General features: G+C 52.2%; 1 protein-coding gene across 4 annotated transcripts in view; it reads right to left on the bottom strand.

Annotated features, from left to right (window-relative positions):
- Nucleotides 1–296: 296 nt before the first annotated feature.
- The window catches only part of FAR1 (fatty acyl-CoA reductase 1), a 37,704-nt gene continuing 14,274 nt past the window's right edge, over nucleotides 297–23,726 (bottom strand). Inside the window, exons 2-12 of one of the 4 annotated variants that reach the window (XM_073658990.1) lie at nucleotides 23,517–23,712; nucleotides 21,906–22,081; nucleotides 18,743–18,922; nucleotides 16,068–16,245; nucleotides 15,445–15,489; nucleotides 14,627–14,754; nucleotides 14,476–14,543; nucleotides 12,082–12,253; nucleotides 4,380–4,509; nucleotides 4,137–4,264; nucleotides 297–805 (exon numbers count right to left, since the gene is read on the bottom strand). In XM_073658990.1, coding sequence (XP_073515091.1) covers nucleotides 643–805; nucleotides 4,137–4,264; nucleotides 4,380–4,509; nucleotides 12,082–12,253; nucleotides 14,476–14,543; nucleotides 14,627–14,754; nucleotides 15,445–15,489; nucleotides 16,068–16,245; nucleotides 18,743–18,922; nucleotides 21,906–22,081; nucleotides 23,517–23,705 — 1,557 coding nt within the window. In that variant the 5' untranslated portion in view covers nucleotides 23,706–23,712 and the 3' untranslated portion in view covers nucleotides 297–642. Of the gene's footprint in view, nucleotides 806–4,136; nucleotides 4,265–4,379; nucleotides 4,510–10,528; nucleotides 10,701–12,081; nucleotides 12,254–14,475; nucleotides 14,544–14,626; nucleotides 14,755–15,444; nucleotides 15,490–16,067; nucleotides 16,246–18,742; nucleotides 18,923–21,905; nucleotides 22,082–23,516; nucleotides 23,713–23,726 lie in introns of all 4 variants that reach the window. The other 3 variants (XM_073658991.1, XM_073658992.1, XM_073658993.1) reach the window with 3 other exon arrangements.

Below are 23,726 nucleotides of genomic sequence, written 5' to 3'. Positions count from 1 at the left end.
GCAGAGATTCTAAGAAATGATCATTCAAAAAAAATCACCACAACGAGGGGCGTGTAAATATTTGCTGAAATAGTCATGTCGGGGGGGGGGGGAAGCATCTCGGCATTATGCAGTTCCTCTGCGACTCCTCCTGGCGATGTACGAGGACGTTACCGTTCCTCATCAATCAAGTCCATTTCCAACCCCGGTCTGATACTCCAGGGTCAGGACTCACCTTTTTTGTAGAACGTCGTTTCCAGGAGGAACAGCAGAGGAATGCCATCACACAGTTTGTAAGATGTAGCAGAGTTATAACATTTAAGGAGTTGGCTAGAGTTTATTAAAGCAGACATGGTCAGGAAGGCGGAGGCGTCCTCTGTCACCCACACTGGGCTGGCTATGCTGGGAGTTTTAGTTCGCCGCTCAGTACAGATACTTGATGATAGCACCCATCGGCGCCACCACCAAGCGTGGCACATACCGGTGTGATACAGGGGGGAGCGTGGCTTGTGGTCAGTGGCGGCTTGGACATGTGCGGTTTGTTACTAAGGTACACTTTGAGAACAGATATCATGATGGTCGTACACGACGTGAAGAGAACACGGATGATACAGTCTGTGCAGTCTGCGCTGTGCATAGATGTCCAGACGAGGCGCCGTCTCCTCAGTATCTCATGGTGCTGGACGCCCGGAAGTAAGACAGAAACTTGAAACACAAACTAACCACAAAGTACCAGATGTTCCGCGCCATCTGAGACCGCGCGATGAAGACGCGCCAGATGAGGACCACCAGGACCGTATTGAATCCGTAGCGAATGTTCCTTAACCTGGAATATAGGGAAGACGTAGTGAGAAACTGGCAGAAACGGACGCACGGTAAGGAGACGTTCTTAAAGGGGTTGTCCGAAAAGCAACAGACATCGCCTATGTACAGAACAGAAATGGAAGATCACTGCTCCCCACCCCCCCCCCCCCAACCATCATGAGAACGGGGGTCCTGACACCCACTGTGTGCACTGGAGAGGTACTTAGCGCTGGCGACCACCTCCTATAGACAGTGACTGGAGCGGTAGTGAGCGTGTGCGACCACCTCCTATAGACAGTGACTGGAGCGGTAGTGAGTGTGTGTGACCACCTCCTATAGACAGTGACTGGAGCGGTAGTGAGCGTGTGTGACCACCTCCTATAGACGGTGAATGGAGCGGTAGTGAGCGTGTGTGACCACCTCCTATAGACAGTGACTGGAGCGGTAGTGAGCGTGTGTGACCACCTCCTATAGACAGTGACTGGAGCGGTAGTGAGCGTGTGTGACCACCTCCTATAGACGGTGAATGGAGCGGTAGTGAGCGTGTGTGGCCACCTCCTATAGACGGTGAATGGAGCGGTAGTGAGCGTGTGTGACCACCTCCTATAGACAGTGAATGGAGCGGTAGTGAGCGTGTGTGACCACCTCCTATAGACGGTGAATGGAGCGGTAGTGAGCGTGTGTGACCACCTCCTATAGACAGTGAATGGAGCGGTAGTGAGCGTGTGTGGCCACCTCCTATAGACAGTGAATGGAGCGGTAGTGAGCGTGTGTGACCACCTCCTATAGACAGTGACTGGAGCGGTAGTGAGCGTGTGTGACCACCTCCTATAGACGGTGAATGGAGCGGTAGTGAGCGTGTGTGGCCACCTCCTATAGACGGTGAATGGAGCGGTAGTGAGCGTGTGTGACCACCTCCTATAGACAGTGAATGGAGCGGTACTGAGCGTGTGTGACCACCTCCTATAGACAGTGACTGGAGCGGTAGTGAGCGTGTGTGACCACCTCCTATAGACGGTGAATGGAGCGGTAGTGAGCATGTGAGACCACCTCCTATAGACGGTGAATGGAGCGGTAGTGAGCGTGTGCGACCACCTCCTATAGACAGTGAATGGAGCGGTAGTGAGCGTGTGCGACCACCTCCTATAGACGGTGAATGGAGCCGTAGTGAGCGTGTGTGACCTCCTCCTATAGACAGTGACTGGAGCCGTAGTGAGCGTGTGCGACCACCTCCTATAGACGGTGAATGGAGCGGTAGTGAGCGTGTGTGACCACCTCCTATAGACAGTGACTGGAGCCGTAGTGAGCATGTGCGACCACCTCCTATAGACGGTGAATGGAGCCGTAGTGAGCGTGTGTGACCTCCTCCTATAGACAGTGACTGGAGCCGTAGTGAGCGTGTGCGACCACCTCCTATAGACGGTGAATGGAGCCGTAGTGAGCGTGTGCGACCACCTCCTATAGACAATGACTGGAGCCGTAGTGAGCGTGTGTGACCACCTCCTATAGACAGTGACTGGAGCCGTAGTGAGCGTGTGCGACCACCTCCTATAGACAGTGACTGGAGCGGTAGTGAGCGTGTGCGACCACCTCCTATAGACGGTGAATGGAGCGGTAGCGAGCGTGTGCGACCACCTCCTATAGACGGTGAATGGAGCGGTAGTGAGCGTGTGTGACCACCTCCTATAGACAGTGACTGGAGCCGTAGTGAGCGTGTGCGACCACCTCCTATAGACAGTGACTGGAGCGGTAATGAGCGTGTGTGACCACCTCCTATAGACGGTGAATGGAGCGGTAGTGAGCGTGTGCGACCACCTCCTATAGACAGTGAATGGGGCGGTAGTGAGCGTGTGTGACCACCTCCTATAGACAGTGACTGGAGCGGTAGTGAGCGTGTGTGACCACCTCCTATAGACAGTGACTGGAGCGGTAGTGAGCGTGTGCGACCTCCTCCTATAGACAGTGACTGGAGTGGTAGTGAGCGTGTGCGACCACCTCCTATAGACAGTGAATGGAGCGGTAGTGAGCGTGTGCGACCACCTCCTATAGACGGTGAATGGAGCGGTAGTGAGCGTGTGCGACCACCTCCTATAGACAGTGACTGGAGCCGTAGTGAGCGTGTGCGACCACCTCCTATAGACGGTGAATGGAGCGGTACTGAGCGTGTGCGACCACCTCCTATAGACAGTGAATGGAGCGGTAGTGAGCGTGTGCGACCACCTCCTATAGACGGTGAATGGAGCGGTACTGAGCGTGTGTGACCACCTCCTATAGACGGTGAATGGAGCGGTAGTGAGCGTGTGCGACCACCTCCTATAGACAGTGACTGGAGCCGTAGTGAGCGTGTGCGACCACCTCCTATAGACGGTGAATGGAGCGGTAGTGAGCGTGTGTGACCACCTCCTATAGACGGTGTATGGAGCGGTAGTGAGCGTGTGCGACCACCTCCTATAGACAGTGAATGGGGCGGTAGTGAGCGTGTGTGACCACCTCCTATAGACAGTGAATGGAGCGGTAGTGAGAAGGTGCGACCACCTCCTATAGACAGTGAATGGGGCGGTACTGAGCGTGTGTGACCACCTCCTATAGACAGTGAATGGAGCGGTACTGAGCGTGTGTGACCACCTCCTATAGACAGTGACTGGAGTGGTAGTGAGCGTGTGTGACCACCTCCTATAGACAGTGACTGGAGCGGTAATGAGCGTGTGTGACCACCTCCTATAGACGGTGAATGGAGCGGTAGTGAGCGTGTGCGACCACCTCCTATAGACAGTGAATGGGGCGGTACTGAGCGTGTGTGACCACCTCCTATAGACAGTGACTGGAGTGGTAGTGAGCGTGTGTGACCACCTCCTATAGACGGTGAATGGAGCGGTAGTGAGCGTGTGCGACCACCTCCTATAGACAGTGATTGGAGCGTTCTGGGTCACACATGGTCACTCTGCTGTAGTCACGGGGGACTTCGGACCCTCTCGTTCTTCGCTCTCAGCGTTTGGGCCCCAGCGACAAAATTTGTCATCTGAGCAGACGTAATAGATGTTGTGGTTTATGGGACGACTGATCGATCTCCGTTACCTGCTCTCCTGACTTCAGTGGATAATAGAGTCCGTACAGAATGGTCACATGTTATAAGCATATTTGGTGCATGGTGCTGTCCCTCTGTTACTCCTCCTGGACATTTAAGGACACATTGATAACTGTGTGTTCCTGACTGTTGGGGGCGCTGCACAATGTGGTAAGAACTAGTCTTAGGCAAAGTAGTCTGATGTTACCAGCATTACCGGGCGGTACTGTTATCTTTACTATGATGCCCTAGACCTAGGTGGCACCGGGCAGGCAGGCAGGCGACTTACTTGTTCAGGTGCTTCCTGGCGGCGGGCAGGCCGGACATCTCCTCGTTCAGGACATACTTTTTGGTTCCCATACAATAGTTTTCCATATATTCGGCCCAGTGCAGCTGCCGGACGTCAAAGTTAAACACCTGCAAGACACAGGATGGGGGAAACGTGTCTAGAATGACGGGGATAGGATCATCTGGACAGACCCCCAGGTGACAGGTCTGCCCCCCAGCACCGCCGTACAGGAGACCCCCTCACCTTCTTATCCTCGGGGCTGAGCTGGGCCATTAACATGTTGGTGTTCTCATTACTCCACACCCAGGAGTTACTCGTGAAATACTCCAGTAACATCATGGCTTTGTGCAGACGAGTGATCGTCTTCATCATCCTTAACCAAGAGAAAGAAAGCCAAAAGTCATTACGGACCCCCCCCAAGTTCTGGCCAATCTGTGGGGGGAAGGTGACCCCAATATCTACAATTCTGAGCATAGAAATAACCAAAAGCCGAGTAGTTCATAAAAGCAACCGGAGTGAGTGGAAGAGAGAAGGCAGAAAAGCAAAAGCACAAATGGTAATGAACGTGGGGAAGACAGAGGGGTAATGAACGTGGGGAAGACAGACGGGCAAAGAGCGCATCCCCCTGCTCTCCGGACAAGAGGTGGTGGCACAGCAGCCACTGGAAGGGAGAGGGGAGGACTGTGGGCATGGACACACAGGAAGGGGGTAGGGGGCTGGACAGAGAGGAGGAGCCAAGGGAAGGCGAGAGGGACACAGGAGGAGGAGGAGCCAAGAGAAATGGACCCCTGAGGGGGAGGAGGAGCCAAGAGAAATGGACCCCTGAGGGGGAGGAGGAGCCAAGAGAAATGGACCCCTGAGGGGGAGGAGGAGCCAAGAGAAATGGACCCCTGAGGGGGAGGAGGAGCCAAGAGAAATGGACCCCTGAGGGGGAGGAGGAGCCAAGAGAAATGGACCCCGGAGGGGGAGGAGGAGCCAAGAGAAATGGACCCCGGAGGGGGAGGAGGAGCCAAGAGAAATGGACCCCGGAGGGGGAGGAGGAGCCAAGAGAAATGGACCCCGGAGGGGGAGGAGGAGCCAAGAGAAATGGACATCGGAAGGGGGGGAGCCAAGAGAAATGGACATCGGAGGGGGAGGAGCCAAGAGAAATGGACACCGGAGGGGGAGGAGCCAAGAGAAATGGACACAGGAAGAGTCAAGGAGAGAAGGGTGGACACAGGAGGAACCTCGATGAGAGAAGGGGTAAATGACAGAGAGGAGGAGCCTTGAGGAGGGAGGGAATAGACAACAAGGAGGAGCTTTGAGGGGTGTAACTGACACACAGGAGCAGCATCAAGAAGAGCAGGGGACAGAAAGAGGAAGAGCCTCAGGGAGGGGAACAAGGCAGTCTGGCAGGGCATTTGTCACAGAATGCTATCTATTTTGTATTGGGGGCTTAAGGGGCTCTAAGATAACATGTGTCATATGAGCAGCCACCACTAAATGTGATAACTGGGGCCCATTATTGCAGGATGTGCACCAAACAATGAGCAGAGGGGTTAATGATAGCTCGCCAAAAATAAGCAAGCTATCCACACATCCGGCAGCAGGCAGCGCGATCATGGTAGGGGGGCGTCTTCCCTGCTGGATTTAGGACTGATTAGAAAACAAAGTGTTTTGGGTTCTTGACATCCCGACATCAGGGGATTTAATGGCGAGTGCAGAATTTATCTGAAGCCTGGAGGATGGTGGATATTGATAATAAAGCACTTAACCTAAATGCTTTCCTGCCAGAGAAGATTACAGTGAAACCTGTTACAGGATCTCTTGGCAGCAAAAGCCTTCAAAACCCAGAGGGGGAATTAATGGCATTTTCTTTAAGGAACTAAAAGGCATTTATTTCCTAGATTTAAGCCAAGAAAATAAAATAAATGATCAGAGTTGTGGTGCCTGCGACAAAACAAAAAATCAGTAATTATGGAATTTGTGATCTGCAACAGCTCAGGTGCAATATGCTGCAGAGCTCTCCCCCTAGTGGTGGCTGCAGACAGGATCTAATCATGTATCTCTGTATACGGGGAGCTCCCCCTAGTGGTGGCTGCAGACAGGATCTTATCATGTATCTCTGTATACAGGGAGCTCCCCCTAGTGGTGGCTGCAGACAGGATCTTATGTATTTCTGTATAAAGGGAGCACCCCCTAGTGATCCCACTCATTATCGGAGGTGGCAGTTAGTCTAATCGGTGGTCTCTGTAGTGGATCTCTGCAGTATGTGGATCTCTACAACTGCATCTACAGCAAGTTTATAAAATTCTACAATAAGCTAGTTATTAGGCAGGTGACCGGCAGCGACCGAACTACTGAAAGAGCCTTACAGCAGGGGGGAGAACAGTGCAGAGTCAGCGCTGCGGGGTCCCGGCCATGCATCAGCGGCCATCAGGAATGCTCAGCTGTCTTAGGAGGATCCTATTTAAAGCAAATGTCGGAGGAGGCTGCAGGAGCGGACGAGGCGGAGAGGAAACATGGAGGAGGAGGAGGGGGTGCGTGCTTGTGTTCTTACAGACGGACAGGACTGGGGGTGATTCTGGGACAACACAGCTAGGACATCATTAGGATGCAATACTGGGAATGGATGTCAACCATCTCGGGCATCGTCAGCGAGAACATAGAGCATTGCAAAGTGTGGATAATCAGTGCATATACAACGAGAGGAGGCCTTCACACGAGCCGTCCTGATAGAAAGGCAGGAGGAAACCAAAGCCAAAAAACTGCATCAAAGCGACACGTGTGAAAGAGCCCGAAGAGCTACGAGGAAAGAGAGTCAGTGATCCACACCGCCAAACCGAAGACTTTCAGGCATTCTATATCTATAGGATCACACACACACAAAAACATTCTCAGTAAGGTTTAAACTTTACCCCTAAAATATATAAAATGACTGAAAGATGATAAAAGCATATAGGCAAAAAAAAAAAAAAAAATGCACAAAACGCAGAATTTACTGCAAACTTTTCATATCGGTAACAGCTTAATGCAGAGAAAAGTGACAGGCTTGATGGCAATAGAGGCAAGGAGGGTGGAATTAGCCGGTTAGGTGGGTAATTGGGGAACAAACGTTCACGTACTGCACCTCTGAACGGTTCTCGTGCTGAAAACAAACTCTGCGAGCAACAAGAACGAAGAGAAGTAAAAGAAAAAAAAAAAACAACATGGTGGTGGTCTGGCTCCAATGTGGGGGAATCCAATGAGAACCACATGAGGATCGAGTGTGCAGACATCGGCCAGCAACATGAAGGCGCTCGTCCGGTTATCAGCAGGGGAGAAGACAGACCACGGTTCACTGGCCAGTCCCTTCTCCAGCCGGCCGTCCAGGCTCCTCCAGCAGATGCAGACCATGTAAGCGAGGGAAAGAAGCGGAGACGGTTTGGGGCTCTACAATGCAACACTTTACAGGGCAGGTTCATCCACTTGACCAATACAACGCACTATTAATCAGTCGTCCTCTCAAACCCTCCTCTATCTAATCAATCCTGCATGCAGCAGTCAGGGTCATATCTGTCCAGCTGCTACAGTGATGCCTCCACTCTGTGCCAGTCATTGCACTGGTTACCCATCCGAAACATACAGAAGACCTCATCGCAATCAGCCACAAAGCTCTGGATACTGCACCACCCTACATCATCTCATCTGTCTACCACCCTACCCATCCTCTGTCCTCAGCACAGCGCTACACCGCCCTACATCTCCTCCTCATCTCTGTCTACCTCATCTCTGTCTACCCTACCCGTCCTCTCCACAGTGCTGCACTGCCCTACATCTCCTCCTCATCTGTCTACCACCCTACCTGTCCTCTCCACCGTGCTGCACTGCCCTACATCTCCTCATCTGTCTACCACCCTACCTGTCCTCTCCACAGTGCTGCACTGCCCTACATCTCATCTGTCTACAACCCTACCCGTCCTCTCCACAGTGCTGCACTGCACTACATCTCCTTATCTGTCTACCACCCTACCCACCTTCTCCACAAAGCTGCACCGCCCTACATCTCCTCCTCATCTGTCTACCACCTACCTGTCCTCTCCACCGTGCTGCACTGCCCTACATCTCCTCATCTGTCTACCACCCTACCCACCTTCTCCACAAAGCTGCACCGCCCTACATCTCCTCCTCATCTGTCTACAACCCTACCCGTCCTCTCCACAGTGCTGCACTGCCCTACATCTCCTCATCTGTCTACCACCCTACCCACCTTCTCCACAAAGCTGCACCGCCCTACATCTCCTCCTCATCTGTCTACAACCCTACCCGTCCTCTCCACAGTGCTGCACTGCCCTACATCTCCTCATCTGTCTACCACCCTACCCACCTTCTCCACAAAGCTGCACCGCCCTACATCTCCTCCTCATCTGTCTACCACCCTACCCGTCCTCTCCACAGTGCTGCACTGCCCTACATCTCCTCATCTGTCTACCACCCTACCCACCTTCTCCACAAAGCTGCACCGCCCTACATCTCCTCCTCATCTGTCTACCACCTACCTGTCCTCTCCACAGTGCTGCACCGCCCTACATCTCCTTATGTCTACCACCTACCAGTCCTCTCCAGTGCTGCACTGTCCTACATCTCCTTATCTGTCTACCACCTGCCCATCCTCTCCACAGTGCTGCACTGTCCTACATCTCCTTATCTGTCTACCACCTACCCGTCCTCGCTGCATAGCCCTACATCTCATCTAACACCTACCCATCCTCTCCACAGTGCTGCACAGCCCTACATCTCCTCCTCATGTCTACCACCTACCCATCCTCTCCACCATGCTGCACAGCCCTACATCTCCTCCTAATCTATCACAACATTAATCTTCTTTGTTCTGCTAATGATTCAGGGTTAACATTCTCCATAATCTGAGTTGCCCTCTTGTCAGAGATACTTTCTCGTGCTGAAACAGCTCTCTGGACGGCTCTACTCAAGACAACTCCATTTTAAAGAGGTTCATCTACTGTGGTGCCGTTGTATATAAAACATGCAATCAAACAATTGCAAAATCAAGCCCCTTAATTAAAAAAAAAAAAAGAGGGAAAAGAAAAAAAAAAAAAAAAAAAAGAATATAATCTAATCACCCCCTTTTTTCCCAGTTAATACGAAAATGTAAAATAAATGTATAGGTGCTTGGTATCACTACATCCAGGCAAAATATAAAATTACTCTTTTTTTTTTTTTTTTTTTTTTTTTAACAAAAAGCTGATTTTTTTTAAACCAATAAAATAATGATAAAAAAACACAATATATTTAGTATCTCCGTAATAGGACTGACATATAGAATCATGTTTCCAGGTCATTTTTACTGCAAAATGATCTCTGCAAAAATGAAACCCAAAAACAATTACAGAAATGTTTGGGGTTTTTTTTCCCACCATTTTCACAGCGCTTTTAATTTTTTTTTTTTTTTTTTTTTTTTTGCAATTTTCCCCTTACTCTATACGGTAAAATGAAATGTTTTCATTTAAAACGACAAATCGCCCTGCAAAAAAAAAATAAAAAAAAAAGCCCTCGCATGGCTGCGTCCGTGCAAAAATAAAAAAATAAATAAAAAATAAACAAAAAAGTTATAGCGATCTGAAAAAGAAGAAAAAAAAAACAAAGAAAAAAATTAGGCTGCGTTCTTAAAGGGTTAAATGACCATTAAATGTCGGCGGTCGTTTGATATCCTGGTTATACAGGAAGACCGCGCTCTACGATCAGTTCCATTGATCTCGGCAGCACGAGTCCTGCGCTGCCGAGAAGGACCGGTCCTTCCTGTAGCACAAAAGAGGGTTTCCCCAGATGATGCAGCATTTTTGCTTTCCCTACGGCAGGGACACATTATGTGGACGATTTCAGCATATTGCATTATAGTTGTGCTCCAATCCATCGGTCAGTGGAGAATCTTGCACAAAGGGATGGAGGGTTAAAAAAATAAAAATAAATAAATAAACTGAGGGGCTTCCAGGCAGGAAAGGTAAAAAAGGCAGAGGGGAGCAACCAAGGCAGATTACAAGAGCGGGCGAGAAAAAGAAGCAAAGACACAGAGGGAGGCGGCAGGAAAATAATGGTGACGTAATGGGGAGATGAGGTATACACCGGCGCTTCTCAAACTGCGGCGCCCCCCCGGCTGCCGTGGTCATACAATTGCTTTATGCTGCTCTGGTTTTTGGCGTGTTGTAAAGTTATGCCGGGTTCAGGGGACACTGGGGGCAGAAGAAAGTTTGAGAAGCGCCGGTATTAACCCTTCGAGGGCAGCAATATTGGCTTGTTACAAAAAAAGGTGTCACTTTTTTGTATTTTTTTTTTTTCTTTGCCATTGAGCCTGCGTCTTCTCCGCACGCCTTCACCAGGATAACAGCACCTCCTAGTTTTAAATGCAACCTCCTTACCAGGGTTTCTGACCTGTCAACCTGAGAATAGCATCATACAACACTGCGGGAACTATATGACTGACAGCCGTCCAGTAATGGTGCAAAAGGGGGTTGTTTCGAAGGTTAACATTGGGGCGCCTGAGGGCCTGTTCTAAAGGATTCATCTTGAAGGAAACATTTACATAATATTCTGTAGGAGAAATAAGGATCAGATGCAGTGAGAACACGTAGACAGTCTGGGACTAAACACAATAGTCATACAGTGATGCATTAGAAGGACGCCTTCTTAAAGGGAATGAGCCGCCTGAGGATGGACGTCTCCTCCAATTCCAGTGCACCTTGCTCTGCCGTCAACCGGCGAGATGTCACTGTGTAGGATCTGAATTACCGAGGACGGCACTCGCCGGGGGTCCGGGTAACAAACGTCACTTCTATATGGCCCAGGGGGAAAAGCTGTGTGCACTTCACCACCACAGTGAACCTGCACTTAAAAGGGGTTGTGTCATATTTCATTATCAGGAGCGACTTGCATCTCTGCCTCCTGCTGCAGAGTGGCGGTGCGCTTCTGCAAAACCGGCCCCAGCAGTGAGCTCCCGAAAAAAAAAAACGGCCCCGGCCGTGCGCCCCCAAAAAAAACGGCCCCAGCCGTGCGCCCCCAAAAAATAAGGCCCCAGCCGTGCGCCCCCCCAAAAATAAGGCCCCAGCCGTGCGCCCCCCCAAAAATAAGGCCCCAGCCGTGCGCCCCCCCAAAAATAAGGCCCCAGCCGTGCGCCCCCCCAAAAATAAGGCCCCAGCCGTGCGCCCCCCCAAAAAAACGGCCCCAGCCGTGCGCTCCCGCCCTTCCTAAGAAGCACACGAGCCCCCAAGTGATCCGATTCAAGGACCCTCACTAGCAAATAAGGGGTAACCTCAGATCCTCTCCCCCCATTGCTGCTCTCCTTTGTATCACGGTAAATTAATTCTAGCCTTATAGTCATGAACCAGGAGGCTCAGGATGAATATTATGATACAAAACACTCTACGGCAAGTTTTCCTGCAGAACAGGTATTTACTATAGGGGGAAGGCTGGGACCCCCCAGCATTTCTATACTGTGTGTCGCCCGCATTCCCAAGGAGCAAGGAATACTGAGGGTGACAGAAAGCAAAGATGAACAAGAATTAAACCAGACGTCCATCCTCAGGCTCGCGGGTGCATTCCCTTTAATGTACAGGCGGGAGACGACTTAGTGGATCAACATGTGAAGGAGAAGGATAAAGGTGCGCCCTTGTGTTTGGGAGCTAAAAAGCCCCTAAATCGCACTTGAAACCCCCCCAAATATTAGAATTTGGCGCCCAATAAGACCCCGGGGTGTCCGATCTATAGGAGGATTGGGGCACGTTGATCCAGTAATGTCTCGGCCGGCGGGGCGTCCGGTGCGGGTGTCCCATCCACGTGGTTAGTACTGGGTTAGGCGGACGCATGCTTCGCGGACAGCAGACGGCCATCGGCCGAGAGCTCGATTCGCGGTCAGTCACTGGCGCTTGACATGTAAGAGGAACAGAAAAAAAATCACAGAGCGATCCACCATTACCTTGGGCTTCTTCCAGTAATCCTGAGGTAGATATCATACAGGAATGCTGGGGCCTTATGGCTTACAGCAATCCAATAGTGATATAATAGGTGATTGGAGGTTAGATTTACATTGGGCCGTCTGAAGGCCTGTTCGAGAGGATTCCTCTTGAAAGTGGAAATTACATGGTATTCTGAGAAAGAAAAGTTGTTCAATAGCTTAACCGCGTAATGACCGGCGACAGAAAACCATAAAGACATCACAACTACGGGTGGAAGGGGGGGAGGGGAGCATGCCAAGTCCGCTGCCTACCCCCGGCTACGCTGGGCAACGCGTGACCGCGACTACGCGGCCGCGCCAAGGACGGAGCAGTTTGGCGCCCTTCTCTCCATCTGGGTTCCCCTACTTTTTTTCTGTTCCTCTTAAAAACCCACTTCCCAATATTTTATCTCGAGTCAGAACATTTTCCCCTAAAAAAAAAAAAATAAATAAATAATAAATAAATTAAAATTGGTTATAAATTCATTTTTTCATTTTAGGATTGGATTTTTAGGGGGAAAATGTGCTGCAAGATGCTCAATATAAAAATACCAATAATCCACCTCCGGTGAAGCCATTCACCACGTTTCATCTCGTGCCACCTCTTGTGAAAAATTAGTTTGGATTTCAGCATTTTAAAATGTAAAGATAAAATTAAAAAAAAAAAAAATGGTAAAACATCGAATTTTTATTAAAAAAAAAAAAAAAAAAAAGGCTATAAAATGAAAAAGGTCATTAGATTCCTGGAAATGTGATAACATGAATGTCTCCGTGTGTCGAAGTGAAGCGGCGGCATGTGTGCCGGACACAGGTACTATGTGTGGGCAAGCACGTGGGCTAATACATTATAATGGGGTACGCGCTCTAAGAGGCCACATCTGCTCGTCACGCTCCGAGCAGGGACAAATAGGAGGCTGCAGAGTTGGGGGGTCAGGAGACCTGTGGCCGCTCCGTGCACCATGGTCAGGGCTCAGACCGCAACAAACAGATCCAAATCCAGCCTTAAGGGATCCCAGTGGGTCCAGCCTCTAAAATCTCCTCTAGGAGATATGGGTGCTGGGAGCCCCTCGATCCCAAGAACGACTGGGGATGCAACTGCTGCTGGGAGCCCCCCCGATCCCAAGAACTACTGGGGATGCAACTGCTGGGAGCCCCCCCAAACCCAAGAACTACTGGGGATGCAACTGCTGGGAGCCCCTCGATCCAGCGAACGACTGGGGATGCAACTGCTGGGAGCCCCCCCAAACCCAAGAACTACTGGGGATGCAACTGCTGGGAGCCCCTCGATCCCAAGAACGACTGGGGATGCAACTGCTGGGAGCCCCCCCGATCCAGAGAACTTCTGGGGATGCAACTGCTGGGAGCCCCCCCGATCCCTAGAACAGGGCTCTCAGACTAAACTGCCCACCATGGCACCATTCCATCCATTCAAAGCTGAGTAAGGAGCTCCTCTAACTCCACCAGTCCTGTGCAGGAATGCATATTCTTGGGATACACGGGGGTCCCAGCAGTAAGACCCCCAGTGATCTATGACTATGGGATAACACCTGGCCTTTAATCAATGGATAGATCCATTGGGAAAGTACAAGTCAACAGGCTGGGAAACAATCGATAGGTTTGGCCGACCTTTTTCTAAAGTGTATTGGCTTCCTTGAGGGGAGACCCTTACCTCCTCTTTCGAACATACCCGGTCCAGTCTGCAACGTGCCCCCCACCTGGATTCTGGATACAGCCAGAATCTGCTATTCACCTTCATTAGCAGAGAACTCCGGATGCTTGAAGGAACCCAACTCCCCCGGAGTTTCCCTTAAAAAGTAAAAAATGTCTGCGGACGAGACTTCGCTCTAAAAGGTGATTTACCATGAAAAGCCCATAGGTAAGAGACAACACTCCTGAAAGGGACAGGCCTTTAACTGTGGGTCCCCCCCCCCTTTAAATCTTACTATAGTCTATGGGTCACCAGCGGATAATCTATTAGCCCAGGTCCCTTCCAACAAGAGGAAAACAAATTTAGATAAAAACCAAATTGATGCAAAAAACAGTCGTCAGGTCCCTGAGATTCACGGATCACCAGAGACATCCATTCTTATCACTATCCGAAGAACATAAAAAATTAAAAACTTCATTCCTGCACAAAACTATATTCAAGTAATGCAAAATCCTACAAAAGTCAGAAGTCATGCCGAGCTAAAATAAGCTTAAAAAAATAAAATAAAATAATAATAAATAAGAACGTAGCACATAAGCAAGTGCATTCCTTATCTACCGGCTGCCCTGCAAAAAAAAATCCGGAGGAGCAGCTGCAGGACTGCGCTACGCCACTACCCTGCCAGCGATATACCGCAATAAGCTGGGACTAAAGGGAAGCGCTCATACCGACTTCACCCCAGTGGAAGGGATTGGTTCCTCCGGTCGTGCAGTTGTACACGATGATGTTTTTAGGCCTGAGAATGAAGAAGAGGAGGAGAAGTTAAGACGCTGGCCATGAGAGCCGGGTCTGGGGCTACGGACAGAGAAGCGGTGTCACCTGCTGTACCTATTCACTCCCGAGTACCAGGCCGCCGCCACCGTGGTGTTCACGACCACATCCACAGGGATGAGGTCGGCCACGGCGTTGTTGGAAGCTCTCATGGTGCGGAGGATTCCCTTTCCTGCCTGAAAAAAATGACAGCAATGAATGGGAGAAGCGTTAAGAAAATCGATGAAACCAGTCTAGTAATGTACATCGCTTCCTACTGCTGAAGCCATTTAGGTAATTGCCCCCCTGGGATGAATCAGTCACAACCCAAGACTCATTGATTTAACCCTTCCTGGGTCTGACGTAAGGAGAAAGTAAGCGAGGAAACAAGGCGGCTGCCATCGCTGTGGTTAACCACTTACATGCTGGCGATATTTAAAGCGTTCTGATTAGGGGGGAGGTCCGTTTCCACACTATCCCCATTCCCCCATTGGTTCTTTTCCGGATTAATCTCGTCAGATTTGCCATTTAGGACCCCAGGACAGATGGGAGCCACCCGCTTTACCAGCAGCAGCCTTGGTGGGGATGCCACCGCTTTTCCAAATACTCAATCTCACAATTTACAGCTGCACTGTTATTCCTCATGTAAAGGGGTATTCTAGCCAGAAGCATTTATCACTTCTCCGCTGGATAAACACTAGATCGGACGGAGGATCGACTGCTGGAACCCCGATGGATCACCACATTTGGGGGGAACATCAATCTTCCAGAGGAGTAAATAAAGCCCTTCTAAGACCCTTTAGTCACAGTCTGACCAGAATACCCCCTTTAATATTGTGATGTGATCCTTGTGCCCTTCAGGAAGGGGGGCTTGACTGACTACTTACAGCAATGAAAAGACCACTTGGACCATTGAAATTATCGATCCAGCCCTGCGGAGAAGAAAGAAGAGTTCAATGTTGGACGCTCATCAGAATCACAGCAAATGTATACTTTACTCATTTACACATTCATTTCCAGGGTTACTGTCCCTTTAAGGCTATAATAATCAGCACATATACTAAAGAAAACGTCCCGAAATAAAACCCAAAGTGTCCACGGATCTGACACGTGTGCGGCAGATATCTGCTGTAAGTTATGTACACGGGGTTGGAGGAGCATCGGGTCCCGTCAGGAAGTTTTATACGGCACGACGCTTACATCGGTACAAGAGGGACCCAAAAAAACAGCAGCAGACGTGACGCCGTGCGGCGGACCCTGCACACCCGGCGGTCTGCGCTTCCCAGGTAGCCTGCCGCCCGCTTCCTCGCAGGAACTGCAGTTTACGATCGCTCATAATGAGCTGCACAAATGTTTTCTGACTTTTGTACACAAATTGCCGCACGGATAAGAAAAGAGGACGAACTCAAGGCCGGGCGGGGGTAAGAAAGTCAATGATTGACCAGACTTAACGAGTCCGACATCTCGCACCTGTCTAAGCAAGGGTTAACCACGGCATTGTTCTACTTACGGGAAATGGTTCCTTCCAGCTGGCACCGACGATGGAGGGCCTGACGATGGCGATGTTCAGCTTGCTGCCTTCTTGCTGGACTATGTATTCCGCCAGGGCCTTGGTGTAGGTGTAGGTGTTTGGCCGGTCCCCTATGAGTTTCGGGGTGATGTCGTTCACCAGGCCGTCCTCCATCCATCTGCGAACGGACGGACATTGGTCAGAAGTGCGGCACAACCACTTACCTCTGGAGGAGTCACCGCCAGAAGACTCATTAACCCCCTGTGAACGCTGAACGTCTTAAAGGGGTATTCCAGTAAGCGGAAGCCATCGCCAGGATAGAGCAGATTGTTGCTGAAAGACTGCGGCGGACGATCACGCCGCAGACTATCACGCCCGCAGACCCTCCATTCATTCTCTATGTGACTGTCAGGGACAGCCGGACTCCTCACAGGGAAGGCAGAAACCACTTATTACCGCCCCTGCCTTCCCGATCCCCGTATACACCGTGCAGATCAGCGACAATGCGATTACACTGCCGGCATTTTCCTGAATAGTCTTCTCATAGCAAGATATGGCGGGTACGCTGGCGTCTAAAAAAGACAAGACACCGTGTGCCCTTACTCTTACTTGGGATATGTGCGCAAGAAAATAAAAATTGTAATTATATCTATATATTAAATGTTAAAAAATGCAAGACGTATAAAAAGCAGCATAACAAAGATAAAACCCGACATTATAAAACATGTAGGACATTTGTGGAGACAGATTTTTCCGGTGTTTAACTTGGTAACTCAGCAATAACCAGGGAAGTTTGCAAACCCCACGGCCAGGATTTCTGGAGTAACCGGAGCCTGTAAATCGGGAGGTGAAGGTGTGAAGCCTTTATTACTGACGAGTAATAACAGGAAAGTCTCCTCGTCAATCAGCGCTGAGCAAACACGCAGCTGCGGCTACACCCCGCGACGCTCCCGCAGCGGTCACACGGGTCAGGCCGCCACATACAGAATAAAGGTCACTGCAGGGCTGGGCTGAAGGACCTCCGAGCAAAAAGATGCAGAATTACAAGCTGCCGCCGCCTCACGGCCGCCCCGGGGCGGTCTACACCCGCTGTTACAAGGGGAAGGTTGCATCGCTTTCAGGACATTTGTGATTTACCCTGTGGTTATCGGGGCGTCCACCCCTAAAAAAAACATCCAGGATGCAGTAAAAATAATACCGTATAATCAGCTTACTCCTCTCCAGCGCGGCCCAGGTCACTGCCGGTCTCCGTGACTCCTCTTCCAGCCAATCACAGGCTGCAGTGGTAAGCACATCCAGCGACTGGCTGCAGCGGTCACAAGCCCGTTTGGCCAGAAGATGAAGCAGAGACCAGTAATAACTTGCAGGTTGGTGGGACTCACAAGAACAGGGCTCCAATATGTCGCGTGTGAATGGGGGCTGCACAGGCAGGGCGCAGCGATAGAGGTGGTCTGCACACGTGGCCACCACGACATTATTAGAGCCTCAGGGTCTCAGGAGATGGAGGATACATTTTGGGAAAAACCCTACAAAACGATATTGTGAGACTGCAGGAGAGATGGGTCGTCAGTGACGGCCGCCTGCCGATTAGCAAGAAAGGAAGTGCCAGATGCGAAAATGTAAGGATTACAAAAGAATGAATATAAACTGCAAAAACCCTCCAAATGCAAATCCTAAAGCCAAACAGAATATCCCCCCAGAGCACAGCGACCCCTGGACGGTGGCATCGGACCCCCTGCACCATCTCCTCTGCCCGGGCAGGTATTTATATCCTGAGAGCAGTAATTATAGACGGGCCGACGTCGGCTTCTCACCCATCCGCGGCCCAGGATTAATCCTCCTTGGCACCAAGATGAGGAGCCACGAAGTTCTCATCATACAATTACCTTGAGGAGTCACCTTCACTGTATGGCGGCAACGGCGATCATAAAAAGCCTTCCACAGACGGGCAGCGGATGGGCTGCAAAGGGGGGTAGGGGGCGGCGCACCGCTCCACGGATGGGCTGCAAAGGGGGGTAGGGGGCGGCGCACCGCTCCACGGATGGGCTGCAAGGGGTCTGTGGGGGGCGGCGCACCGCTCCACGGATGGGCTGCAAGGGGGGTAGGGGGCGGCTCCACGGATGGGCTGCAAGGGGGGGTAGGGGGCGGCGCACCGCTCCACGGATGGGCTGCAAAGGGGGGTAGGGGGCGGCGCACCGCTCCACGGATGGGCTGCAAGGGGGGGTAGGGGGCGGCGCACCGCTCCACGGATGGGCTGCAAGGGGTCTGTGGGGGGCGGCGCACCGCTCCACGGATGGGCTGCAAGGGGGGCGGCTCCACGGATGGGCTGCAAGGGGGTAGGGGGCGGCGCACCGCTCCACGGATGGGCTGCAAGGGGGTAGTGGGGCGGCGCACCGCTCCACGGATGGGCTGCAAGGGGGTAGTGGGGCGGCGCACCGCTCCACGGATGGGCTGCAAGGGGGGTAGGGGGCGGCGCACCGCTCCACGGATGGGCTGCAAGGGGGGTAGGGGGCGGCGCACCGCTCCACGGATGGGCTGCAAGGGGTCTGTGGGGGGCGCACTGCTCCATGCAGTGTATATCGGGCACGCTGGCAGGTCACAGCACAACGCAGGTTTTATGGGAAATCTCACTGCACTGACACACTGTCACGAGCCAGATGATGCACAACACTTACTCCAGGGACTCTATGAGCTTCCTCGGATCCACGGGGGGAGGGTACACGAGTTCCTCAATGTGCTTCCGGTTGCAGTTGGCGTATGCGGTGGATACGTGAATGAAAACTTCCAGTTTCTTCATCCTCTGGGCGAGATGTAACAGCTGCTGCGTGGCGATGACGTTCAGCTGCATGGCATCACTGGAAGGGACAGAAAACAGGCATCAGTACAGACTTTACAGGAGTACAAACATGGCCGCCATGGGTTCTATCCGCAGGCCTCGGGGGCACCCTGGCAGCGGTCTGTCAGAGATTACCAGCAGCGGTCGGAGATCAGCTGCAGTTACAGCAGATGCTGGCGGTGCCACCGCTCCTGAGCCCGCTCCACACACCGGCACCGGGTACGTCACATGTCGGGAAGGGGTTAAAGGGCTTGTAGAGGACGGAGGTCACTAATATCAGATCAGCAGGGGGGGGGGGGGGGGGGGTCATAACAGAAATGTAAGGATTACAACAGAAAAAATAAAGTGAAACTGAAGATAACAGAAGTGGGTTAGAACAGCCACGAAATAATCCTGAGTGCCAGCGGTGGAGCGCGGGGCGGTGGAGCGCGGGGCGGCCTACCCTCCCGTCTCAGTGTCCCTCTATACTTGGCCTATTTCTGCATTATCCTCCATTACCGGGGATCAGAGCGTCAGCATCAATGTCATCTGGAGGCCTCCGTGACCTCGCTTGGACCCAGCGGCTGCCGACTAATCTCCGCAGCATCTTATCAAGACAAAACTTTCCTTCCCTTTCACACAGTAAATCTGGTTCTGCAGGATCTCCGATATGTACAGTACAAACAGCAAGATTATCCTCCATGAAGAAAAAGAAATCCTTTCTTTCCTAATGTTTAGGTGCAACATGTTCAATCCAGCAGTGTCAAAAGGAGTCACCTATGTGTGTCCCGCTCCCGGTAATACAGGCTGGATGTGAGGTCTGCGTGTCCCTCCCAGTAATATAGGCTGGATGTGAGGTCTGTGTGTCCCTCCCAGTAATATAGGCTGGATGTGAGGTCTGTGTGTCCCTCCCAGTAATATAGGCTGGATGTGAGGTCTGCATGTCCCTCCCGGTAATACAGGCTGGATGTGAGGTCTGCATGTCCATCCCGGTAATACAGGCTGGATGTGAGGTCTGTGTGTCCCTCCCAGTAATATAGGCTGGATGTGAGGTCTGTGTGTCCCTCCCAGTAATATAGGCTGGATGTGAGGTCTGCGTGTCCCTCCCAGTAATATAGGCTGGATGTGAGGTCTGCGTGTCCCTCCCAGTAATACAGGCTGGATGTGAGGTCTGCGTGTCCCTCCCAGTAATACAGGCTGGATGTGAGGTCTGCGTGTCCCTCCCAGTAATACAGGCTGGATGTGAGGTCTGCGTGTCCCTCCCAGTAATACAGGCTGGATGTGAGGTCTGCGTGTCCCTCCCAGTAATACAGGCTGGATGTGAGGTCTGCGTGTCCCTCCCAGTAATACAGGCTGGATGTGAGGTCTGCGTGTCCCTCCCGGTAATACAGGCTGGATGTGAGGTCTGCATGTCCCTTCCGGTAATACAGGCTGGATGTGAGGTCTGCATGTCCCTCCCGGTAATACAGGCTGGATGTGAGGTCTGTGTGTCCTGCCTTTCCTGAAGACTTGGATGCTTTCCTGCCTCTCCACACTGATCTGCTGCTGCCTCTACTAAATGAGAGTAGTGGGGAAGACCATATAGATACAAAATTGAGAGTATTTAGGAAGCAAATGAAAATATGTACATATGTACAGAAGTGCCCATAGCTTTTACTTCTCATGAGTAATTAAGATATCTGTAGCAAGTTCCCGAATAAAAAGAAATGTCAGAATGGGCTGCTGCCTAATAAGTAATCAAGATTGTCAAAAGTGACATCTCCCCATTATTTGGGTGAGCTGCGCCGTGGCCGCTGCTGCGCTGTGTCCGCTGCGCCCCTCCTGGCAGTGAGATGTGCAGACGTGCATGCTGCTGCACAAGGACGGCTCTCGCCTCTCCTGGGCCTGGGATCTGTACACTGCTGGCTGTGATATCATTGGTGACAACGATTCCTAGTTATGTCATATTCCAGAGTGTTTTGGTAGCGGGGGTCTTACACAGATTTCATTTTTACACTAAATATCCTGAAATAGCTTCTGACACGGCAGTGGCCATGAAGACATGAGCTGAAGTGACACATCTGACCGGGACCAGCCATGAGCCATCTGACATCTCAGCACTGAACGCCTGCACACACGGGTACGAGGGAAGATGGTGCCGCCATGGGCTTCTACCACCGCAGAGATGATGAGAGGCTGGCAGGCAGCGAGGGGACGAGCAGATGGATGCTGATAACCATGACGTATCTCACTGTATGTGGAGACGCCGGCCAATATCAGCTGGAGACTTACACAGAAGCTGCGCCGTCTTAAAGTGCGAGACACAGCAATAATAAACCTCTTGCTCGTGATTGCAGACAGTATCAAGGTGGAGGTACAAGTAGTCACCGACCGTAACACCGGGGCGGCACGGACACGTCGAGGTCCATAAAAATACAACTGACTATTGAGACAGATTGACAAGACCAGAGTCCTCCTTCAGGCGTCCGTCAAACACGCCAAGTACGCTCCGCGTCTGACCCGAACGCCGCAGCCTCTGATAGGACTATAAGGCTGGGAGTCCAGGTCAGCTCCTACCAGCGATTCATTATAGCAGAGACCTGGCAATCAAGGGGGCAGCGCTGGGTAGACCTGGCAATCAAGGGGGCAGCGCTGGGTAGACCTGGCAATCAAGGGGGCAGCGCAGAACTGAACGACCAACTAGACTTTTTTCTGAATTGCTCTGCAATCGAGCCCCGGCTCGGACTGTGTGTGATTTGCGCAGCATGAATCACGTCCAGGTCGGCAATTGCAGGAACAACACTGGGTTTATTAGTAGAAGAAATGAAATGCCCCCTGGACAACCCTGCCCTTCTCCTGGGGATGTAATGACATGAGCAATGATGATATACCCGGCACTCCGTCTCCTCAACGCTCAGACCTCGGCTGTGCCGTCAGCAGGAGGGTACAGCCGCCCCCAGGCAGGTACGGCCGCCCCCTCGCCTCCTGAGCTAATAGCTTTCCCGTCTCCCTTTGGATACACGTTTAAGTGGCAATAAACTCACCGGAGCGACTCGTTGAAGCGCACGGTGGCGGCACAGTGGAACACTATATCAATGCAGTCTATCAGCAGCTCCTGGTCTTCTCGGCTCAGGTCCAGCTCCGGCTGCGTCAGCTCACTGCTCACCGCAATCAGCTTCTCGGCACAACGCGGCTGCTCCTCTCTCAACCGGTCAAACAGCTGAAGGAGGGAAAGAAGCCATCACTGACATATCCAGAAACATTAATACCCATGAACGGAGCACCGTGACATATTCCGGGAAGCGTTTATGGACAGAGTTGAAACTTTCATTGCAAAAAAACAAAATACTCGATCTTCAGGACGGAGCGGCGTGTGCGCTACGCTGGAACGGTGGCGTCACACCGCGCCGAGGTACAGAGATACAGTCAGAGCCATACAGGAATCAGAGCAGCCGAAGCTGTGCTCATGCCGGATCAGCACAAGACAAGAAGGGAGCAGGACCCCGACCGTGACTCCGGAGGCTCGCCGCCCACACTACTGCGCTAAGGTCTCGCTGCAATCACACTTTCAATTTTAGATGCAGGTCTCCAGAAGTGGATCCAATGGCAAAGAGATGGTCACATCAGTCCAATATAAGTCCCGTTCCTTGCACATCTATTCCTGGGCTCTGTCTCAAAACCCGGCGTCGAAACAAGAAAATTATATCAGCCCCAAAGGTTTCACTACAGTTAAGACCGATTGATTTGCAACCAGTCCCGCAGCACACTGTCCGGGCCTCCCCCCCGGCCCACCCCTCGCCCTCAGCACTCCGCCCGGGCCCCCCCTCGCCCGCAGCCCGGGCCCTCCCCCCCCCCTCTCCTCGCCCGCAGCCCGGGCCCTCCCCCCCCCCTCTCCTCGCCCGCAGCCCGGGCCCTCCCCCCCCCCTCTCCTCGCCCGCAGCCCGGGCCCCCCCCCCCCCCTCTCCTCGCCCGCAGCCCGGGCCCTCCCCCCCCCTCTCCTCGCCTGCAGCCCGGCCCCCCCCCTCTCTCCTCGCCCGCCCCCCCCCCTCTCTCCTCGCCCGCAGCCCGGGCCCTCCCCTCCCCCCCTCTCCTCGCCCGCAGCCCGGGCCCCTCCCCCCCCCCTCTCCCGCAGCCCGGGCCCCCCCCCCCCTCCCTCGCCGCAGCCCGGGCCCTCCCCCCCCCTCCTCGCCCGCAGCACACCGACCTGTGAACGTCTCTGCAGCCAATCACTGGGCTCAGTGGTTCCATATCCTCTACCTCGGCTTGCCCACTAAAGGCCAGTGATTGTCTGCAGCGGTCACATATAGCAGCCCTGTATACAGACACTGACAGAGAGCAGGCGCTGCTGGGGCTTCAGCAGGATAAGTCACTCTATGACGAGTATAAAGCGTCTTTCCAGTCTCATGGTCCCTTCGTGCTGTTACCAAGGCAGACAAGCGTCTCTACCAGGGGAGCGTGTCACTTTAAATCCACGTGGGAACCATGGCCGCCCTCGCCGGTAGTGTAAATGTCAAGCAACGCACGGATATGTTGTGCAATTATCTCAAGGTCGAGCGGCAGTAAAACGTCAGAGCCCCAATGCGCCAGCGATGGAGACCCCAGAGTTTATCCTCTCTGCAGACAAATGCAATCTAGTGTTCTCTGTTAGCACCCACCTTGCAGCTCATCATTTCTGCCACCCGCTCCTGAGGCTTCTGGCTCGCTTTGGGTCGCACCAACACATAGACGGCTCTAATCCCCGGGCAAGATCTCAGCAACTTCTCCAGGAGAACCTTCCCCATGAAGCCGGTGGCTCCGGTGATGAGGACGTTCTTCCCTCTGTAGAAATCTGGAATGGATGCCATGGTGAACCTGAAGTCGGGAAG

Source organism: Phyllobates terribilis, unplaced genomic scaffold (genome assembly GCF_046119375.1).
Source record: "Phyllobates terribilis strain yellow unplaced genomic scaffold, ASM4611937v1 Scaffold_13__5_contigs__length_258822181, whole genome shotgun sequence".
Lineage (NCBI taxonomy): Eukaryota > Metazoa > Chordata > Amphibia > Anura > Dendrobatidae > Phyllobates > Phyllobates terribilis.
Note: the sequence above shows the minus strand (reverse complement) of the source record. Positions and strands in the feature narration are given on the sequence as shown.